The following is a 19,457-nucleotide window of genomic DNA, read 5'->3' on the forward strand; positions in this document are numbered from 1 at the left end:
TCATAAAGGCCATATACAAAAGACTCACAGCTAGTATCATCCTCAGTGGGGAGTATGAGTCTTTAACCTACAGTTAAGAACAAGACAAGGATGTTGATTCTCACCATGACTACTTAACATAGTACTGTAAGTCTTAGCTCAGCCATCAGACAATGAAAAGAAATAAGAGACATCCAAATCACCAAGGAGGGGTCAAACTTTCACTGTTTGCAGACAACATGATACTCTACGTAGAAAACCCGAAAGACTTCACCAAAAAATTGCCAGAAGTAATACATGAATTCAGCAAAGCTGCAAGATATAAAATCAATGTGCAGAAATGTGTTGCATTTCTATACACCAATAATGAAGCAGCAGAAAAAGAAATCAAGCAATCAATCCCATTTGCAATTGCACCAAAATAATTAGACACCCAGGAATGAACCTAACCAGAGAGATAAAGGATCTATTCTCTGAAAACTATAGAAGACTTATTAAAGAAATTGAAAAGAACACAAAGAAATGGAAAAGCATTCCATGCTCATGGATTAAAAGAACAAACATTGTTAAAGTGTCTATACTACCCAAACAATCTACACATTTAATGCAATCCCTATCAACATACCACCAGCATTTTTCACAGAGCTAGAACAAACAACCCTAAAATCTGTACAGACTCACAAAAGACCCCGAGTAGCCAAAGAAATCCTGAAAAGAAAAACAAAGGCATCACAATTCTGGATTTCAAGCTATATTACAAAACTGTAGTCATCAATACAATATAGTACTGGCACAAAAATAGACACATAGATCAATGGAACAAAATCCAGAAATGGACCCGCAACTATATGGCCAATTAATTTTCAACAAAGAAGGAAAGAATATCCAATGGAAAAAAAGACAGTCTCTTCAACAAATGGTGCTGGGAAAACTGGATGGTGATATGTGGAAGAATGAAACTGGAACCACTCTCTTACATCATACACAAAAATAAATTCAAAATGGATGAAAGATGTAAATGTGACACAGGAAACTATCAAAATCCTAGAGTAGAACACAGGCAGCAATCTCTTTCTCCTTAGCCAGAGCAACTTCTTACTAGACATGGCACTGAAGGCACAGGAAACAAAAGCAAACATGAACTATCAGGACTTCATCAAGATAAAAAGCTTCTACACAGTGAAGGAAACAATCAACAAAACTAAAAGGCAGCCTACATAATGAGAGAACAGACTTGCAAATGACATCTGATCTGATCATACAGATCGAAAATCTATAAAGAACTTAGCAAACTCAACACCCAAAAAACAAACAACCCAATTAAGAAATGGGCAGAAGACATGAATAGACACTTTTCCAAAGAAGACATCCAGATGCCTAATCGACACATGAAAAGATGTTCAACATCACTTGTCATCAGGGAAATATAAATCAAAATCACAAAGAGATACGACCTCACATTTGTCAGAATGGCTAAAATTAACAACACAGGAAACAACAGATGTTGGCAAGGATGCGGAGAAACAGGAAACCTCTTGCACCAATGATGGGAATGTAAACTTATGCAGCCACACTGTAAAATAGTATCAATGTGTCTCAAAAAAGCCACAAACAGGAGACTACCCTACAACCCAGCAACTGCACTATTAGGTATTTATCCAAAGGATACAAAAATATAGATTTGAAGGCCACCCCAATGTTTATAGCAGCATTATCAACAACAGCCAAACTATGGAGAGAGCCCAAATGTCCATTGACTGATGAATGGAAAAAGAAGATGTGTGTGTGTGTGTGTGTGTGTGTGTGTGTGTGTAATGAAATATTACTCAGCCACCAAAAAGAATGAAACCTTGCCATTTGCAATAATGTAGATGGAGATAGAATGTATTATGCCAAGCAAAATAAGCCAATCAGAGAAAGACAAATACCATATAATTTCACTCATATGTGGAATTTAAGAAACAAAACAGATGAACATATTGGGGAGGGGGGAGGAGAGAGGGAAAGAAACTACAAGGGACTCTTTACAATAGAGAACAAACTAAGGGTTGATGGAGGAAGGCAGGTGGGAGATGGGTAGATGAGTGATGGGTATTAAGGAGGGCACTTTTGTAATGAGCACTGGGTGTTGTATGTAAGTGGTGAATCAGTGAATTGTACTCCTGAAACCAATACTGTACTGTGTTAACTAAAATTTAAATTAAAAAATATATGGCTTGGGTCATGATCTCACGACTCATGAGTTTGAGTCCTGCATTGGGCTCTGCGCCGACAGCTCAGAGCATGGAGCCTGCTTCAGATTCTGTGTCTCCCTCTCTCTCTGCCCCTCCCCTGCTCACGCTCAGCCTCTCTCTCTCTCTCTCTCTCTCTCTCTCTCAAAAATAAATTAAAAAGGAAGGAAGGAAGGAAGGAAGGAAGGAAGGAAGGAAGGAAGGAAGGAAGGAAGAAAAGAAAGAAGGAATAAATAAAGTAAATGGGTAGGGAAAATGCATCATGTTAAATTACTCAAAAGAAAGCAGGGTAACTATATTAATTTCAGTCAGGGCAGGTATCAAAGCAAGGAAATAAGAAGGGTATTACATAATGATAAAAAGGTCAGTTCTCCAAGAAGATATGATAATCCTTCATATGTATGTGCCTAACAACAGAGCATCGAAACACGTGAGGCAAAAACTGATAAAAGTGCAAAGAAAAATAGATAAATCTGCTATCACAGTTGGAGACTTCAACACCCCTCTGTCAGAAATGGACAGAATAAGCAGGCAGAAAATCAATAAAGACATAAGTGAATTCAATAACACTGTTATCAACTGTTTATAATTCACATCTGTAGATTACTTCATCCAAAAACAGCAGAACACATATTCTCCCCACACTTACATGGGATATTCACCCAGATAGGTCACAGTCTGAGCAATAAAACAAACCTGTTATGAACAGATTTAAAAGAACAGAAATCATACACTGTCTTCTCTCAGACTATAGTGGAATTAAACTAGTAATTAGTAACAAATAGATAACTGAAAAATTCCATAATACGTGGAGATGAAATAATACACTTCTAAATAACACATGGGTCAAAGAAGTAATCCGAAGCTAAATTTTAAAATATTTTGAACCTGAGGTGCCTGGGCTCAGCTGGCTAAGTGACCAACTCTTGGTTTCAGCTCAGGTCACGATCTCACGGTTCCTGAATTCGAGCCCCATGTCCTGCTCTATGTCAGCAGTGCATAAGCTACTTGAAATTCTCTCTCTCCCTCTCTTTCTGCCCCTGCCCTGTTTGCACTCTCTCTCTCTCAAAAGAAATAAATAAACATTAATTTTAAAAAAATTGACTTTAAAAAAATAAAAAAATAAAGATAAATAAAATATGTTGAACGTAATTAAAATAAAAACATACTTATCAAAAACTGTGGGATGGAGCAAATGCAATGCTGAGGGATTCAGAGCATTAAATGTATACATTAGAAAAGAAGAAAAGTCTAAAATCAATCACTATGTGTCCACCCTGGGAAACTAGAAAAAAGAAGGGCAAATTAAATCCAAAGTAGACAAGAAGAAATAAGGCTTAGAGCAGAAATCAATGAAATTGAAAATAAGAAATCAAGAAAGAAACTCAATGAAACGAAAAGTTGGTTCTTTGAAAAGATTGATAAAATGAGAAGCCTCCTGCCAGGCTAACTGAGAAAAAAAAAGAGAGAGAGGACACAAATTACTATTATCAGAAATTAAAGAGGGACTGTCACTACAGTTCCCATGGAAAATTAAATTGATTCTAAAGGAATGCTATGAACAACTCTACGTTCACACTTTTGACAATGTAGGTAAAGTAGACCAATTTGCTGAAACACACCATGTGCCATAATTCACCCAAGAAGAAATAAAATTTCAGTTTTGTAAGATGAAAAAAGTCCTAGAGATCTGCACAATGTGAATATACTTCACATTCCTGAAATGTACACCTAAAAATGTTAAGAAAGTAAGTTTTATTATGTTTTTGTTATAACTGAAAATCAGAATTAAAAATAAATATCTCACACAGCCTGGGGAAGTCCACTTTTACTCTGATTACCTTAGCAACCCTTATCCACTAATAATTCCAAAACTATAAAACATATTTTTTCAGGTGCATATGATAGTATACCGGTTAACCAGGCCAACAGTTTTAGACGCCTTTTCACCTTCAATGATAAATATTGCCCTAAATATGGACTCAAAGATACTGAACATAGCAAAAAAGACACTAATCCAGCCTTTCCTTATTTATACCACCTAGAACTGATGTATCTGTCTCTACAGAAAGCTGCTACTTGTCTGTAATGACAGCATTTCATACCCAGCACCAATCTTTGCTGGAGTATTAAACAAAAATATGGCTAAGATCAGCTATCATTTGTTGTATCTACCAATGAGATTTAGATAATTAAAGGCTCACCAAGTTTATTAATAGCAGATGAGAGGGTACAGATAGCCCAGAGATAACATATAAGAGATTTCTCCAAGCCATGTGAAGAAACTTGGGGGAGGAGGGGATATTTATTAACAAACCATAAGTATCAAGTACTACAAACAAAGCAAGGGAAGTCAGTATGTATTTGAAGAATATGCCTCCTAGGAACACAATTTTATAATTAAAATAAGAGACAAAAAAGCAAAAAATGACCCCTGCATCATGACTAGCATGGGTAGGAACAGGGCACCTGACCAATGTCTCCTACTTGGTGAAGCAAAAAGGTTGATGAGGAAGAATGTGGCGAATACTTACAAACAGTGATAAAAATGCTTATGAACAGTGAGAACAATGCTCATACAAGCCTTCACTTTTCAGCAAATGGAATTATTCATATATTTTCAAAAATATCTTAACTTCAGGGGCGCCTGGGTGGCGCAGTCGGTTAAGCGTCCGACTTCAGCCAGGTCACGATCTCGCGGTCCGTGAGTTCGAGCCCCGCGTCAGGCTCTGGGCTGATGGCTCAGAGCCTGGAGCCTGTTTCCGATGCTGTGTCTCCCTCTCTCTCTGCCCCTCCCCCGTTCATGCTCTGTCTCTCTCTGTCCCAAAAATAAATAAACGTTGAAAAAAAATTTAAAAAAAAAAAAAAATATCTTAACTTCAAAAACTTAAACTAAGAGTTTATTACACCTTAGTTAAAAACCACAAAGGAATGAGGGTGCCTGGGTGCTTCAGTCAGTTAAGTGTCTGACTTCCGTTCAGGTCATGATCTCACAGTTTGTGGGTTGGAACCCCACATTGGGCTCTGTCTGTGCTGACACTCAGAGCCTGGAGCCTGCTTTGGATTCTGTGTCTCCCTGTCTCTGCCCCTTCCCCAGCTCGCTCCCTCTCTCTCTCTCTCTCTCTCTCTCTCAAAAATAAGTAAACATTTAAAAACATTAAAAAATATTAAAAAAGGAATCAACAGCCTCTGCAAATGTTTTACTTACCTACATTTCCTAAAAATGTTACCCAAGTTATTATGTGCCTAAGCCTAATGATAGATTATATGACATTATGGAAGCCTCACATGCTCTCTCTCTTTCTGTCTCTCTCTCTCTCTCAAAAATAAGTAAACATTTAAAATCATTAAAAAATTGGGGTGCCTGGGTGGCTCAGTCAGTTGAGTATCTGACTTCGGCTCAGGTCATGATCTCACAGTTGGTGAGTTCGAGGCCTGTATCGGGCTCTGTGCTGACAGCTCAGAGCCTGGAGCCTGCTTCGGATTCGGTGTCTCCCTCTTTCTCTCTGCTCCTCCCATGTTCACACTCTGTCTCTCTCTCTCTCTCTCTCTCTCTCTAAGAATAAACATTAAAAAAAATTTTTTAATAAAAACATTAAAAAATATTTAAAAAAGAATCAACAGCCTCTGCAAATGTTTTTACTTACCTACGTTTCCTAAAAACGTTACCCAAGTTATTATGTGCCTAAGCCTAATGATAGATATGACATTATGGAACTCTTCTTAATCTTCACATAGTATTTGTGACAATTTATTGCTTTAGAAAACTAAGATACCACATTTTGGACAGAAAATATTCTGGATTGGAAAAAAACTTATTTTTATAAATTACCCACTTAATAATTCTTACTTACCATTTTCCTATTCTCTTCCCAAACAAGGGCCAGCAGACACAAGAGCAAAAAGCTCTTAGAGCCAGAGTCACCTTCGATCATGCAGCGACTCTCTAACCCTGAGCAGAGCCTATTATTCAGCCATGGTTACACAAGGCTTGAACACACCTCTGCTCTTGGTCAAATGCTTAAAAGGTCATTGAGTAGTTCTGTTTTCATTCCTTCATTAGCAGCAAATTTTTCAAAAGTAAGGTAGGATTGTCGGGGAAACTATACATTGACTTGCATTTCTTAGCCCTGGAATAACTATTGGGCTCTCAGCTTTCTCATGACCTCCTAAAAATTAATTTCTTGCTTTGATTAAGAGGCATTTCATTTGACCCCCCTCCGGGGTTAACTGTTGACAAAAACATATTCCTGAATGCCAGTACACGAAGCAACTAAACCATATTTAGATGCATCTATATCACACCATCAGTGATAACTGGTATGAAATGAGCAGCTGTTTAATCACTCATTTGTCCGTTGATTCATTTATGCAACATGTATTTATCAAGTTCCCTGTCCTTCAGCATTTAGGCAAACAAGTTTTATCTGTGCTGCCTGCAGTTGGATAGTTGGATCTTCCCTACCTGGAAGCATGGGTCGTCCTTTGTTTAAAACAGGAAATTCTCGACAGATTTCCCCATCCTCTTGATCTCGTGCTAACCATCGCTGAACAGGTATATAAAACTTTTTTCCAGAATTCATGTTCCACAATTGTATCTACAGTAGAAACAGTATTTCTTGTGAAAAATGTAAGAATACTTTATCAAAGAGTCAAATAAAAGTTTTCATCCAAGCCTGACACTTAGCTCATAGAAGACCGTTATTTTTTTTAAATATTTTTTTTCAACGTTTATTTATTTTTGGGACAGAGAGAGACAGAGCATGAACGGGGGAGGGGCAGAGAGAGAGGGAGACACAGAATCGGAAACAGGCTCCAGGCTCCGAGCCATCAGCCCAGAGCCTGACGCGGGGCTCGAACTCACGGACCGCGAGATCGTGACCTGGCTGAAGTCGGACGCTTAACCGACTGTGCCACCCAGGCGCCCCAACCGTTATTTTTTTTAATAAAAGAAGTTGTTAAATACTTGACAAGAAAAGTGCTAATTTCTTCTTTTATTGCCAAATCAAGTAAAATGGCATTTCTTTTCTTTACTTTGAAATTTTTCTGGTTTTCATTTCTCTACATTGAAATTCTAAACATGCCAATTTCCTCCCAAATTTCCTAAGTGTCATCAATATTTTCCTATTTAGAAAGAGATATTTATAATTTTTAAAAACCTATTACTTTCCTATACCAATCTCTTAGTAATACATTTTTTATTTCAAAATGGTATTATAAAATGTTAGCATGAGCTTAGATTTCATGTACTACAGATTCAAACTAATATAGTTTCCTCTGTGGGTCCTCAGCAATGAATAAAATTTAGGCAATAATTATTAATTTGGGTACCTATTATGCCATATTATATCTATTCCACTTATCCTGGAGTTAAACAAAGATGTTAATAAATTCTGTTAGGATCAGATGAATACCAAAAATCATCAAAATGTAGAAATTATGAATCTTGATTCTAGAATCTAGCCTTTCGTGAGTAGGTCTTATATTATTCTTTTAAAAGTTTCAGTGACTGTTATTTTATCTCTTAAATTAAACTTATAGTCTTTAAAATGCCTTAATCAGAGATTTTCTACTTTAATGTGTTTAAGAAATCAGGTTCTTATAAAATTAGATTTTTGATTCCTAAATTTACTAATTCTGTGGATCTTGGTACGGCCCAAAAATTTGCATTCATAAATTCACACCACATGTGAACTTGGTACAATCATACTTTTAAAAAGGCTTCCCGAGAATTACACAGAATTACCATTGGTTTGCAAGGCTGCTGACATCACGATTTAATTTGGTCAGTTTAAGTAAAGCCCAAGGAAAATCACTTGAGAAATACAAAATGACCACCATTTGAAACTTTTTATTCTGTAATCTTCTTAACTAAACTTGAAAGAACAAAGATTAAAGTCCTAAAAGCTAATGTGACTATTTTACAGGCTGTGGAAATAGTGTATCATTATTGCTGTAATGGAGTAGATGTTTTTTTTGTTTTGTTTTGTTTTGTTTTTAATTTTTTTTTTCAACGTTTATTTATTTTTGGGACAGAGAGAGACAGAGCATGAACGGGCGAGGGGCAGAGAGAGAGGGAGACACAGAATCGGAAACAGGCTCCAGGCTCTGAGCCATCAGCCCAGAGCCTGACGCGGGGCTCGAACTCACGGAACGCAAGATCGTGACCTGGCTGAAGTCGGACGCTTAACCGACTGCGCCACCCAGGCGCCCCTGGAGTAGATGTTTTAATTCAAATCCCTTTGAGTTATAGGTACAAGTTGGCCTACTTTAAATTTTAAACTTTAAACTTCTAAACTATAAGAATTGAACCCAAAATTCCCAGCCCGTTTTCTAGCAACTTAATTTGGCAAAATTAGTATAAAGGTTTTATCTACCTAGAATAAAACTTTAAATCAAGAACATCTCTCTTCCTTGCCAGTACTCAAAGACAGGTGATATAAACCTCAGGCAAACAAGCTGCCTTGCAATGACAGTAACTGCCATAGAAAGGCAACAGGAACGTTCAGCCTGACTTTTTGTCTTTCCTATGCAATACTATAAAATCTTTTCAGATCACTTAATCATTGTTTCAACATCCAAGCTATATATATATATATATATATATATATATATATGTATATGTATATACATATACACACACACACACACACACATACGTGGGTGTATATAAGCAATATATAAACACATATATATAATGATTATAATACTGCTTGTTGGTTATCAATCAGATGAGATGGCAGGAGGATTAATGTTAATTTTCGTAAATTAGCTTAGCTTACTAGAAGACAAAAAAATAAAAGATATTATCATATATGATCACTGAAGTGTCAATTTGAATATCATACTTCAAACACTCTAGAACATAAAAGAGAATAATTTCATATAGAAGCAAGGCATTAATTTTGAACTTTGAAATCTAACTTCTATATTCATACTTTCATTAAGTGAGTTTTCTTTTTTCAATTTCCTTCATGGCCTCTGATGGCTTTAATATAAAGATGCCATTATTAACAACCATATATATCTGCTAACAGAATAAAAGTATTTTGAAGGGATTCCTCATCTTCTACAAATTTTTCAATAATTTTCTCACATATTATAAAACTGTAGAACAAGTTTGCCAAGAATATCAGGAGTTTGACTAGGTGCTCTTTACATTTTGAAAACTTGCTTATTACCTAAGTTTATTTATTTTGAAATGGCAAATTTTTCCATACCCCAAAATGGAAAACAAGCAAGATTTTTAATGGCCACTGTTAAAGATGTCCACTTTTTGGCAATTATGGCAATAAGTAAAATGTTTAATTCTGAGCAATGTAGAAAATTTATGCCCGTTTTTGCTAACGAAATGTATTCAGGTGGCATTATTTGTTTAGCATGAAAAAACCTAATTCGAGAACTGGCATTCAAGTCTAGCAGATTATTACTTCACCAACACAAATGGTCTATTTTTACAACATTCACTTAGTCACCTTTTTATCACTAGTGCAACTACATCAAGGAGCAATATAATTCCCAAAACACCATGTTGTACACCTGAAACTAATGTAACATTGTATTTCAACTGTACTCAATAAAAAATAATAAAATAATAGCTGATGCTAAAAAAGAGAAGCAGCAACAGCAAGTCCCAAGTATCCAGAGTCCCAAGTACTTTCTTTTCTTTGCAAAAAGGTAAAGGGATTATTTAGTTGAGGGACTTCCCTCAAGAAATTAGGAGTTAAATTATTAATCAGGGTATATGATACTATTGTTTTAAGAAATATACTGACTAAAAAAGATTCGAGGTTTGACTCAATCAACTCATAACAGGTGTGAAATTAATGCCTCTTTGAGGTTGAATTCCTGAACAGAATTTGCAGAGGAGTTTTGCAAAGGATGTGAGTCTTGATATGCCTTTACCTCTTTACAGTGCCAGGAAGGGGACAGTCCAGAGTTAGTATGACCAATACGAATCTTAAAGAGTGTTCCAATATCTCCAACCATGATCTAGGAAAGAACCAATAAAATGTCTTTCAATGTAATTCAACAAAACCCATTTAAAAATTGCTCATATTAGGACATTATATGTCAATAAAGGGGTCAATCCATGAAGAAATAATTATAAACATGTATACACTTCATGACAAAGTGCCAAAACATGAAACAAAAATTGACAGAACTGAATAGAGAAATAATCTACAATAATAGTTGAAGACTTCAATATCTCACTTCAAATCATGCATAGAATAACAAGACAGAAGATCAATAAGGAAATTAAGTCCTTGGACAACATTATACACCAACTAGATCTAACAGATATTTATAGAATATTCCACTCAGTAACAGCAGAATATAGTTCTCTCAAGTGCACATGGAATATTCATTCTCCAGAACAGACTATATGTTATACGACAAAAAAAGTTTTGCAAATTAAATAAGACTGAAGTCATAGAGGGAAGAGTTTCTAACTACAATGGAATGAAATTATAAATCACTAGAAGAAGGAAAAATGAACAAGCCATAATTATATGTAAATTAAAAACCACACTCTTAAGTACCCGATGAGTCAAAGAAACTGCAAGGGAAATTAAAAAATAACTTGAGATGAATGAAAAACAATAATAACACAAAAAAATATATGGAATAAAGTGAAAGCAGAGCTCAGAGGGAAATTTAGGCCGCAATTTCTTAAAATTTGAATGTACTTAAAGAAGGAAATCATTTCAGATGGGTGCCCACCAGCTAAATTGGCAAGCTTACTGTGAAAAAAAAATTATTTGGAGATTCTGACCTAATAAATCCAGAGACTTTAAGCAAAAAGAAGAAGAAGGGAAAGCGGAAGAGGGGAAGGAGAAAGAAGGAGGACAAAGGGGAGAGAGGAAAGGGAAAAAGAGGTGGGAGGAGAAAACAGGGAAAAGAGGAAGAGGAAGAAGGAAGATCTCAAATAATCTAGCTTTACAATGTAAGAGAACTAGAAAAAGAAAATTAAATGCACAACTAGCAAAAGAAATGAAGTAAATATTAGAATGAAGATAAAACAGGGGCATCTGGGTGGCTCAGTCGGTTGAGCGTCCGACTTCAGCTCAGGTCATGATCTCACAGTTCGTGAGTTCAAGCCCCGCGTCAGGCTCTGTGCTGACAGCTCGGAGCCTGGAGCCTGCTTCGGATTCTGTGTCTCCCTCTCTCTCTACCCCAACCCACTCGCATTCTGTCTCTTGTCTCTCTCAAAAATAAATAAACATTAAAAAAAATTTAGAATGAAGATAAAACAGAAAATAAAATCAATGAAACCAAAAGCTCATTCTTTAAGAACACCAAAATTGACAAATATTTTTTCTTTAGAAAAAAGAAAGAATACTCAAATTGCTAAAATTAGAAATGAATAGAGACATTACTACTAACCGTACAGAAAGAAAAAGGATTACTGAGGGGCACCTGGGTGGCTCAGTCGGTTAAGCATCCAACTTCGGCTCAGGTCATGGTCTCACGGTTCGGTTCGTGAATTCAACGTTCACGAGCCGCGTTGGGCTCCATGCCGACAGCTGAGAGCCTGGAGCCTGCTTCAGATTCTCTGTCCCCCTCTCTCTAACCCTCCCCCACTCGTGCTCTATCTCTCTTTCTCTCCCAAAAGTAAACAAACATTAAAAAAAAATTTTTTTTTAAGAAAAAGGATTACTGAAAAAAAGAACATCTTGGGCACCTGGGTGGCTTGGTAGGTTGAGCATCCTACTTCAGCTCAGGTCATGATCTCACAGTTCGTTAAGTTCGAGACCCACATCAGGCTCACTGCTGTCTGTGCAGAGCCTGCTTTGGATCCTCTGTCCTGCTCTCTCTGCCCCTCCCCTGCTTGCCCTCTCTCTCAAAAATAAATAGACTTCAAAAAAATTTTAAAAAGAAGAACATCATGAATAATTGTATGCCAAAAAATTAGATAACCTGTATGAAATGGACAAATCTTAGAAACACACAAACTATCAAAACTGACTCAGGGAAAAACAGATACTCAATAAGCCCATAAAAAGTAAAGAGACTGGGATGTCTGGGTGGCTCAGTCAGTCAAGCATCTGACTTCAGCTCAGACCATGATCTCATGGATCATGAATTCAAGCCCCACATCAGGCTCTCTGCTGTCAGTGCAGAGCCACTTCAGATCCTCTGTCCCCCTCTCTCTAGGCCCCTCCCCAACTCATGCATGAGCTCACTCTCTCTCTCAAAATAAATAAACATATTTTTTAAAAAGTAAAGAGACTAAATCAGTTATCAAAAACCTCCCAATAAAAAAAGTCCCAGAATAGATGGCTTCACTGGTAAATTCTACCAAATACTTTTTTTATCATTAATATGTAATGTTCTTTTTGACTGAGGTATAACTGTCATATGACATTATATTACATTCAGGTACACAACGCAATGATGTATTATTTGTATAATCTATGAAATGGTCACCCCAATAAGTCTAGTTACCATCTGTCACCATGCAAAGTTTTGTGATTTTTTTCCTGTGATGAGAAATTTTAAGATTTACTTAGCAACTTTCAAATGTGCAATCCAACATTACTGACTACAGTCACTGCTATAACATTACATCCCCCTTACTTATTTCATGGCTGGAAGTTGTACCTCTTGACACTCTTCACCCATTTTACCCAATCCTCAACTCCCTTCCCCTCTGGAAACTACCAATCTCTTCTGGGTATCTATTTGTTTTGTTTTGTTTTGTTTTCTTGTTGTTTTTTTTAAGATTCTGCATATAAGTGAAATCATACAGTATTTGTCTTTTTCTGACTTATTTCACTTAGTATAATACCCTCAAGGTATACTTATATTGTCTCAAATGGCAAGATCTCACTCTTTTTATGACTGAGTAGTATTCCATTATGTATTTACACCACACCTTTATCCATTCATCCATCCATCTATCCAACCAAACACTTGCTTGTTTCCATATCTTTGATATTGTAAATAATGCTGCAATGAACACAAGAGTACATTTATTTTTTTGAGTTAGTATTTTCATTTTCGTTGGATAAATACTCAGAAGTGGAATTGCTGGATTGTATGGTATTTCTATATTTAATTTTTTGAGAAATCTCCACAGTATTCTCCACAGTGATTGCACCAATTTACATGACCACCAACAGTGCACAAGGGTTCTCTTTTCTCCACTTCGCTGTCAACACATTATTTCTTGTCTTTTTGATGGTAGCCATTCTAAATGTGGGAGATGATATCTCATGGGTTTGATTTGCATTTTCCTCACAATTAGTTGGTTACATTGAGCATCTTCTCATGTGCCTCTTGGACATCTATTTATGTTCTTTGGGAATATGTCTATTCAGATCTTCTCCCATTTTTTAAATCAGATTGTATCTATTCTGTTATTGAGCTACAGGAGTTCATTATGTATTTTGGATATTAACACCTTATTAGATATATGACTTGGAAATACCTTCTATTCAGTAGGTTGCCTTTTCATTTTGTTGATGATTTCTTTCACTATACAGAAGAGTTCAGTTTGATATACTCCTACTGGTTTATTTTTGCTTAGTTGCCCTTGTCTTTGGAGTCAAATCCAAAAAAGTCATCAGCAAGACTGGTGTCAAAAAGCTTACTACATATTTTTTCTTCAGTTTTACAGTTTCAGATCTTACATTCAAGAGTTTAATTGATTTTGCTAATTTCTGTATATGGTGTAATACAGTGGTCAGGTTTCATTCTTTTGCATGTGGCTGTCCAGTTTCCCCAGCACATTTGTTACATATTCTTGCCCCCTATACCAAAAATGACTATATGTGCGTGGGTTTATTTTTGAGCTCTCTGTTCTGATCCGTCTGTTTTTATGTTGACAGCATACTGTTTTGATTACTACAGGTTTGTAGTATATTCAAATGTGGGATTGTGATACCTCCAGCTTTCTTCTTCTTCCTCAAGACTGTTTTGGTTACTTGGGATCTTTTGGGGTTTCATACAAACAATAGGATTATTTGATCTATTTCTGTGAAAAATGCCATAAATTTTCAGAGGGATAGCATTTAATATATAAATTGCTTTGGCTAATATGGACATTTTAATAATATTAAGTCTTCTAATCCATGAGCATGAAATATTTATTTGTGTCTTCTTCAATATCTTTCATCAATGTCTTCTAGTTTTTGGTGCCCAGAAATTTCACCTCCTTGGTTAAATTTATTCCTAGGTATTTTATTCTTGTTGATGCAAATGTAACTGGGATTGTTTTCTTGGGTTCTCCTTCTTGTACTTTATTGTTAGTATATAAAAACAAAATAGATTTTTGTATACTGGTTTTGTGCCCTGAAACTACTGAATATGCTTATTAGTTCTCACAATTTTTGGTAGATTCTTTGGGATTTCCTATATACATAAACATGTAATCCACAAATAGTGAGAGCAGCTTTGGCTAATATGGGCATTTTAATAATATTAAGTCTTCTAATCCATAAGCATGAAATATTTATTTGTGTCTTCTTCAATATCTTTCATCAATGTCTTCTAGTTTTTGGTGCACAGAAATTTCACCTCCTTGGTTAAATTTATTCCTAGGTATTTTATTCTTGTTGATGCAAATGTAACTGGGATTGTCTTCTTAGGGTCTCCTTCTTATACTTTATTGTTAGTACATAAAAACAAAATAGATTTTTGTATACTGGTTTTGTGCCCTGAAACTACTGAATATGCTTATTAGTTCTCACAATTTTTGGTAGATTACTTGGGGTTTCCTGTATATAAAAACATGTAATCCACACAGAGTTTTCTTTTTCCTTTCCAGTATTCTATTTCTTCATGATTCAGTCTTAGAAGGCTGTATATTCTAGGAATTTATCCATTTCTTATATATTGTCCAATTTGTTGGCGTATAATTGTTCACAGTAATCTCCAATGAGCCTTTGTTTCTCTTTGGTATTAGTTGTAACTTTTGCTCTTTCATTTCTGATTTTATTTGAGCCCTCTATCTTTTTCTCAGAACGTCTCACCAATGTTTGTCAATTTTATCTTGTCAAAGAACAAGCTCTTTGTCTCACTGATCTTTTGTATTGTCATTTTCAGTCTCTACTTCATATATTTGGCCTCTGATCTTTATTATCTCCTTTCTCTTACTGAGTTTGGGCTTTGTTTATTCTTCTTTCTAGATTCTTTAGGTGCAAAGTTAAATTGTTTATGTGGGATTTTTCTTGTTTCCTAAGATAGGCCTGCATGGCTAGAAACTTACCCATTAGAATGGAACTGGAGAGTGTGATGCTAAGTGAAATAAGCCATACAGAGAAAGACAGATACCATATGTTTTCACTCTTATGTGGATCCTGAGAAACTTAACAGAAACCCATGGAGGAAGGGAAGGAAAAAAAAAAAGAGGTTAGAGTGGGAGAGAGCCAAAGCATAAGAGACTGTTAAAAACTGAGAACAAACTGAGGGTTGATGGGGGGTGGGAGGGAGGGGAGGGTGGGTGATGGGTATTGAGGAGGGCACCTTTTGGGATGAGCACTGGGTGTTGTATGGAAACCAATTTGACAATAAATTTCATATATTGAAAAAAAAAAAGAAACTTACCCATTAGAACTGCTATTGCTACATGCCATAGATTTGGGTATGTTGTATGTCCATTTTCATTTGTTTCAAGGTATTTTTTTATTTTTCCTTTCACTGACCCGCTGCTTATTTAGTAATTTGTTTTTCAATCTCCACATATTTGTGATTTTCCCAGACTTTTGTCTTCTAGTTGATTTCTCATTTCATATCATTGTGGTAAGTGAAGATCTTGATATGATTTCAATCTTTTTAGATTTATTGAGACTTTTTCGGTGGCCTGACATGTTATCTATCCTGCAGAATGTTCCATATGCACTCGAGGAGAATGTGTTATCTTGCTGCATTAGGATGAAATGTTCTGTACTTATCTATTAAGTCCATCTGGGCTCATGTATCATTTAAGGCCAGTATTTCCTTATTGATTTTCTGTCTGAAAAATCTAAACATTGATATAAGTGGGGAACTAAAGTCATCTATCTACTATTATTATACTGCTGTCAATTTCTCCCTTCAGGTGTTAGTATTTGCTTTACATATTTAGGTGCTCTTATATTGGGTGTGTGAATCTTTACCAATGCATCTCCCCTTGGATTGATCCCTTTATCATTACATAATGCTCATCTTCATCTTTTATCAGAGTCTTTGTTTAAAGTCTATTTTGCCTGATATCATATTTACCTCAGCTTTCTTTTGGTTTCCATTTGCAGGAAATATCTTTTTCTATCCCTTCACTTTTAGTCTGTGTGTGTTTAGAACTGAAGTGAGTCTCTTGTAGGCAGCATATAGATAGGTCTTTTTTTTTTTTTTTTACCCATTCAGCCACCCTATGTTTTCTGATTAGAGCATTTAGTCCATTTCCATTTAAAGTAATTATTGATAGATATGCCATTTTGTTCATTGTCTTCCGGCTATTTCCATAATTCTTCTCTCTCCCTTTCTTCTCCAGATCTTCCCTTGTGGTATGATGACTCTCTTAATTTCTTTTCTCATTATCTTTTGTGTATTTATAATAGATTTTTTTTTTTGCTTTGTGGTTACCATAGGGCTCACATAACAGCCTACATATATAAACGTCTATTTTAAGTTGACAGCAATTTAAATCTAAATGCGTTCTAAAACTGCATTTTTACTTCCCTTCCCATGTTTTGTTTTTGATGTCACATTCTACATCCATTTTGTGTCCCTTATCTAATTATTGTATAGTTATTTTTACTGCTTTTGTCTTCTAATCTTTATACTAGTTTTATAAGTAATTAATCTGTTACATATACTACCTGTACCTGTGAGATTTTCACTTTCATATGTTTTCTTATTAGTAACGACCACCCTTTCTTTTCAGTTTAAAGAAGCCCCTTTAACATTTCCTGTAAGGCCAGTTTAGTGGAGATGAACTCCTTTAGCTTTGCTTATCTGAAAAACTCATGATCTCTCCTCAATTCTAAAAGATAATTTTCCAGTTCACGTTCTCGGTTATAAGTTTTTTCCCTTCGGCACTTTAAATAATCATGCCACTCCCTTCTGGACAGCAAAATTTTTGCTGACAAATCTGCTGAAGAACTTATGAGGGTTCCCTTGTATGGGGAAAGTTGTTTTGTTCTTTCTTTTGAAATATATTCCTCTGTTTCTTCATTTTGCTTGATTCTCAGTGTTTATCTCTGCATATGAGGTAAAACGGCTACCTCTCTCAATCTTGAGGGAGCGCCCTTATATAGGAGTTGAACTGATCATTCAACCTTACCCTAGTACTTGGTTATCTCTTGGACCTTTGTGATTGTCTAAGCAACTTGATTATTCCTTATAGGTCCCAGTTATTGAGGTTGTCCTAAGACCTGTCAGTGCTCCAAGAAGAGGGATCTCAGTCAACTCATACTTGTAGGCTGATTAAAAACCAGACCTTCAGGCAACAACCTTTAAAGCCTGTAAAACAGAGATAACATCAAGACAGCAAAGTAGGAAGATCCTAAGCTCACTTCTTCCCGTGGTCACAACAAAACAACTCTCTCTCTCTAAAAATGGGCTAAAGACTAGTAGAACAGCTAGAAATTCATAAAGAAAAAGCCACGTCAAGATGAATAGAAATGGCAGAGACACAGTCTGGTCAACCCACACCCCCCACTGGGAGACCGAGATATAGGAGGAATATCACAAATATGGAAGTGCTCCCTGAGGAGTGAGAGGATCAAGCCCCACATCGGGCACCACTGCCCTGGGGACCTGTACTAGGAAAACAAGCTGCCCCTATAATGTCTAGCTTTGAAAATCAATGGGGGGTAACTCTGGGGAAGCTGGAAGGTTATAGAAAACCAAGACTGTGCTCTTAAAATACTGATGCACAATCTCACTTGCTCCAAGACTCAGCACAAAGGCAGCAGTGTGAAAGCACCTAGGCCATAAGTGAAAGATATTTACTGACTAATTTTAGGGCATGTGCCACAGAGGTAGGAATCTGTAGGAACTTTCTCCAGAAAGAGCGGCACTGATTGGTGATATTTTTCTTATACTTCTTCGACCTAGGCAATCCAGACCTTATGGGCACTGTTTCTGACACTTTTCATCTACCTTGCTAGCACCACTTGCGTCCCTTGCATTCCCCTGCAGACTCACTCCACCCACACTCTAACCCCTGGCAGACACCCCTCCAAAGTAGCTTCTGCCCCACCACACCTGACAGGCAGCCTCAGCTGGCACCGGAACCCTTACAAAGATGCTCCCACTTACCAGCATGCCCAAAGCAGCTGTGGTCAGGCCTCTCAGTCACCCAAGCCAAAGGCCAGCCCAATCGACCAGTGTGCCCACAGCAGTCATGCCCCAGCCATGCAGAAGGGCAGACAGCCCATAGAGGAGACACCCCTGGGGCACCTCCTTCTGGTGACTAGGAAGGACTGAACTTCTCAGCCCCACAGGGCACCTTCCAAATAAGGCTGCTCCTTCACAACCAGGAAACATAGCTCATCTACATAATATATAGAAACACAGAGGCAAAATGAGGAGACAGAGGAATATGCCCAAGTAAAATAACAAGATAAAACCTCATAAAAAGAGCTAAACAGGGGCGCCTGGGTGGCTCAGTCGGTTAAGCGTCCGACTTCAGCTCAGGTCACGATCTCGCGGTCCGTGAGTTCGAGCCCCGCGTCGGGCTCTGGGCTGATGGCTCAGAGCCTGGAGCCTGTTTCCGATTCTGTGTCTCCCTCTCTCTCTGCCCCTCCCCCGTTCATGCTCTGTCTCTCTCTGTCCCAAAAATGAATAAACGTAAAAAAAAAAAAAAATTAAAAAAAAAAAAAAAAAAAAAGAGCTAAACAAAATAGAGATAAGCAATCTACCTGATAAAGAGTTCCAAGTAATGGTCATAAAGATGCTCATTAAACTCAGGAGAAAAATGGATGAACACAGAACTTCAATAGTAATATAGAAAACATAGAAAGGAACAAATCAGAGCTAAAGAATACAATAACTAAAAGGAAAAATACACTAGAGGGAATCAAAAGCAAATTAGATGATACAGAATATCAAATAAGTGTTCTGAAAGACAGCGTAGTAGAAATCACCCAACTTGAACAGCAAAAAGAAAAAGAGAATTTTTAAAAGATGAAGCTATTTTAAGGGACCTCTGGGAAAACATCAAGTGTACTAGCATTTGCACTATAGATGTCTCAGAAAGAGAGAGAGAGAGGCAGAAGACTTGCTTGAAGAAATAATAGTTGAAAATTTCCTTAATCT

The 19,457-nt window shown here is 36.6% G+C and overlaps 1 protein-coding gene across 1 annotated transcript in view; it reads right to left on the reverse strand.

Annotated features, from left to right (window-relative positions):
• Positions 1 to 19,457, reverse strand: part of LOC115506399 — a 124,031-nt gene that overhangs the window by 95,671 nt on the left and 8,903 nt on the right. The window contains exons 2-3 of the mRNA XM_032591939.1: positions 10,116 to 10,202; positions 6,676 to 6,808 (exon numbers count right to left, since the gene is read on the reverse strand). Coding sequence (XP_032447830.1) covers positions 6,676 to 6,808; positions 10,116 to 10,199 — 217 coding nt within the window. The 5' untranslated portion in view covers positions 10,200 to 10,202. The remainder of the gene's footprint in view (positions 1 to 6,675; positions 6,809 to 10,115; positions 10,203 to 19,457) is intronic.

Source organism: Lynx canadensis, chromosome F2, assembly GCF_007474595.2.
Source record: "Lynx canadensis isolate LIC74 chromosome F2, mLynCan4.pri.v2, whole genome shotgun sequence".
Lineage (NCBI taxonomy): Eukaryota > Metazoa > Chordata > Mammalia > Carnivora > Felidae > Lynx > Lynx canadensis.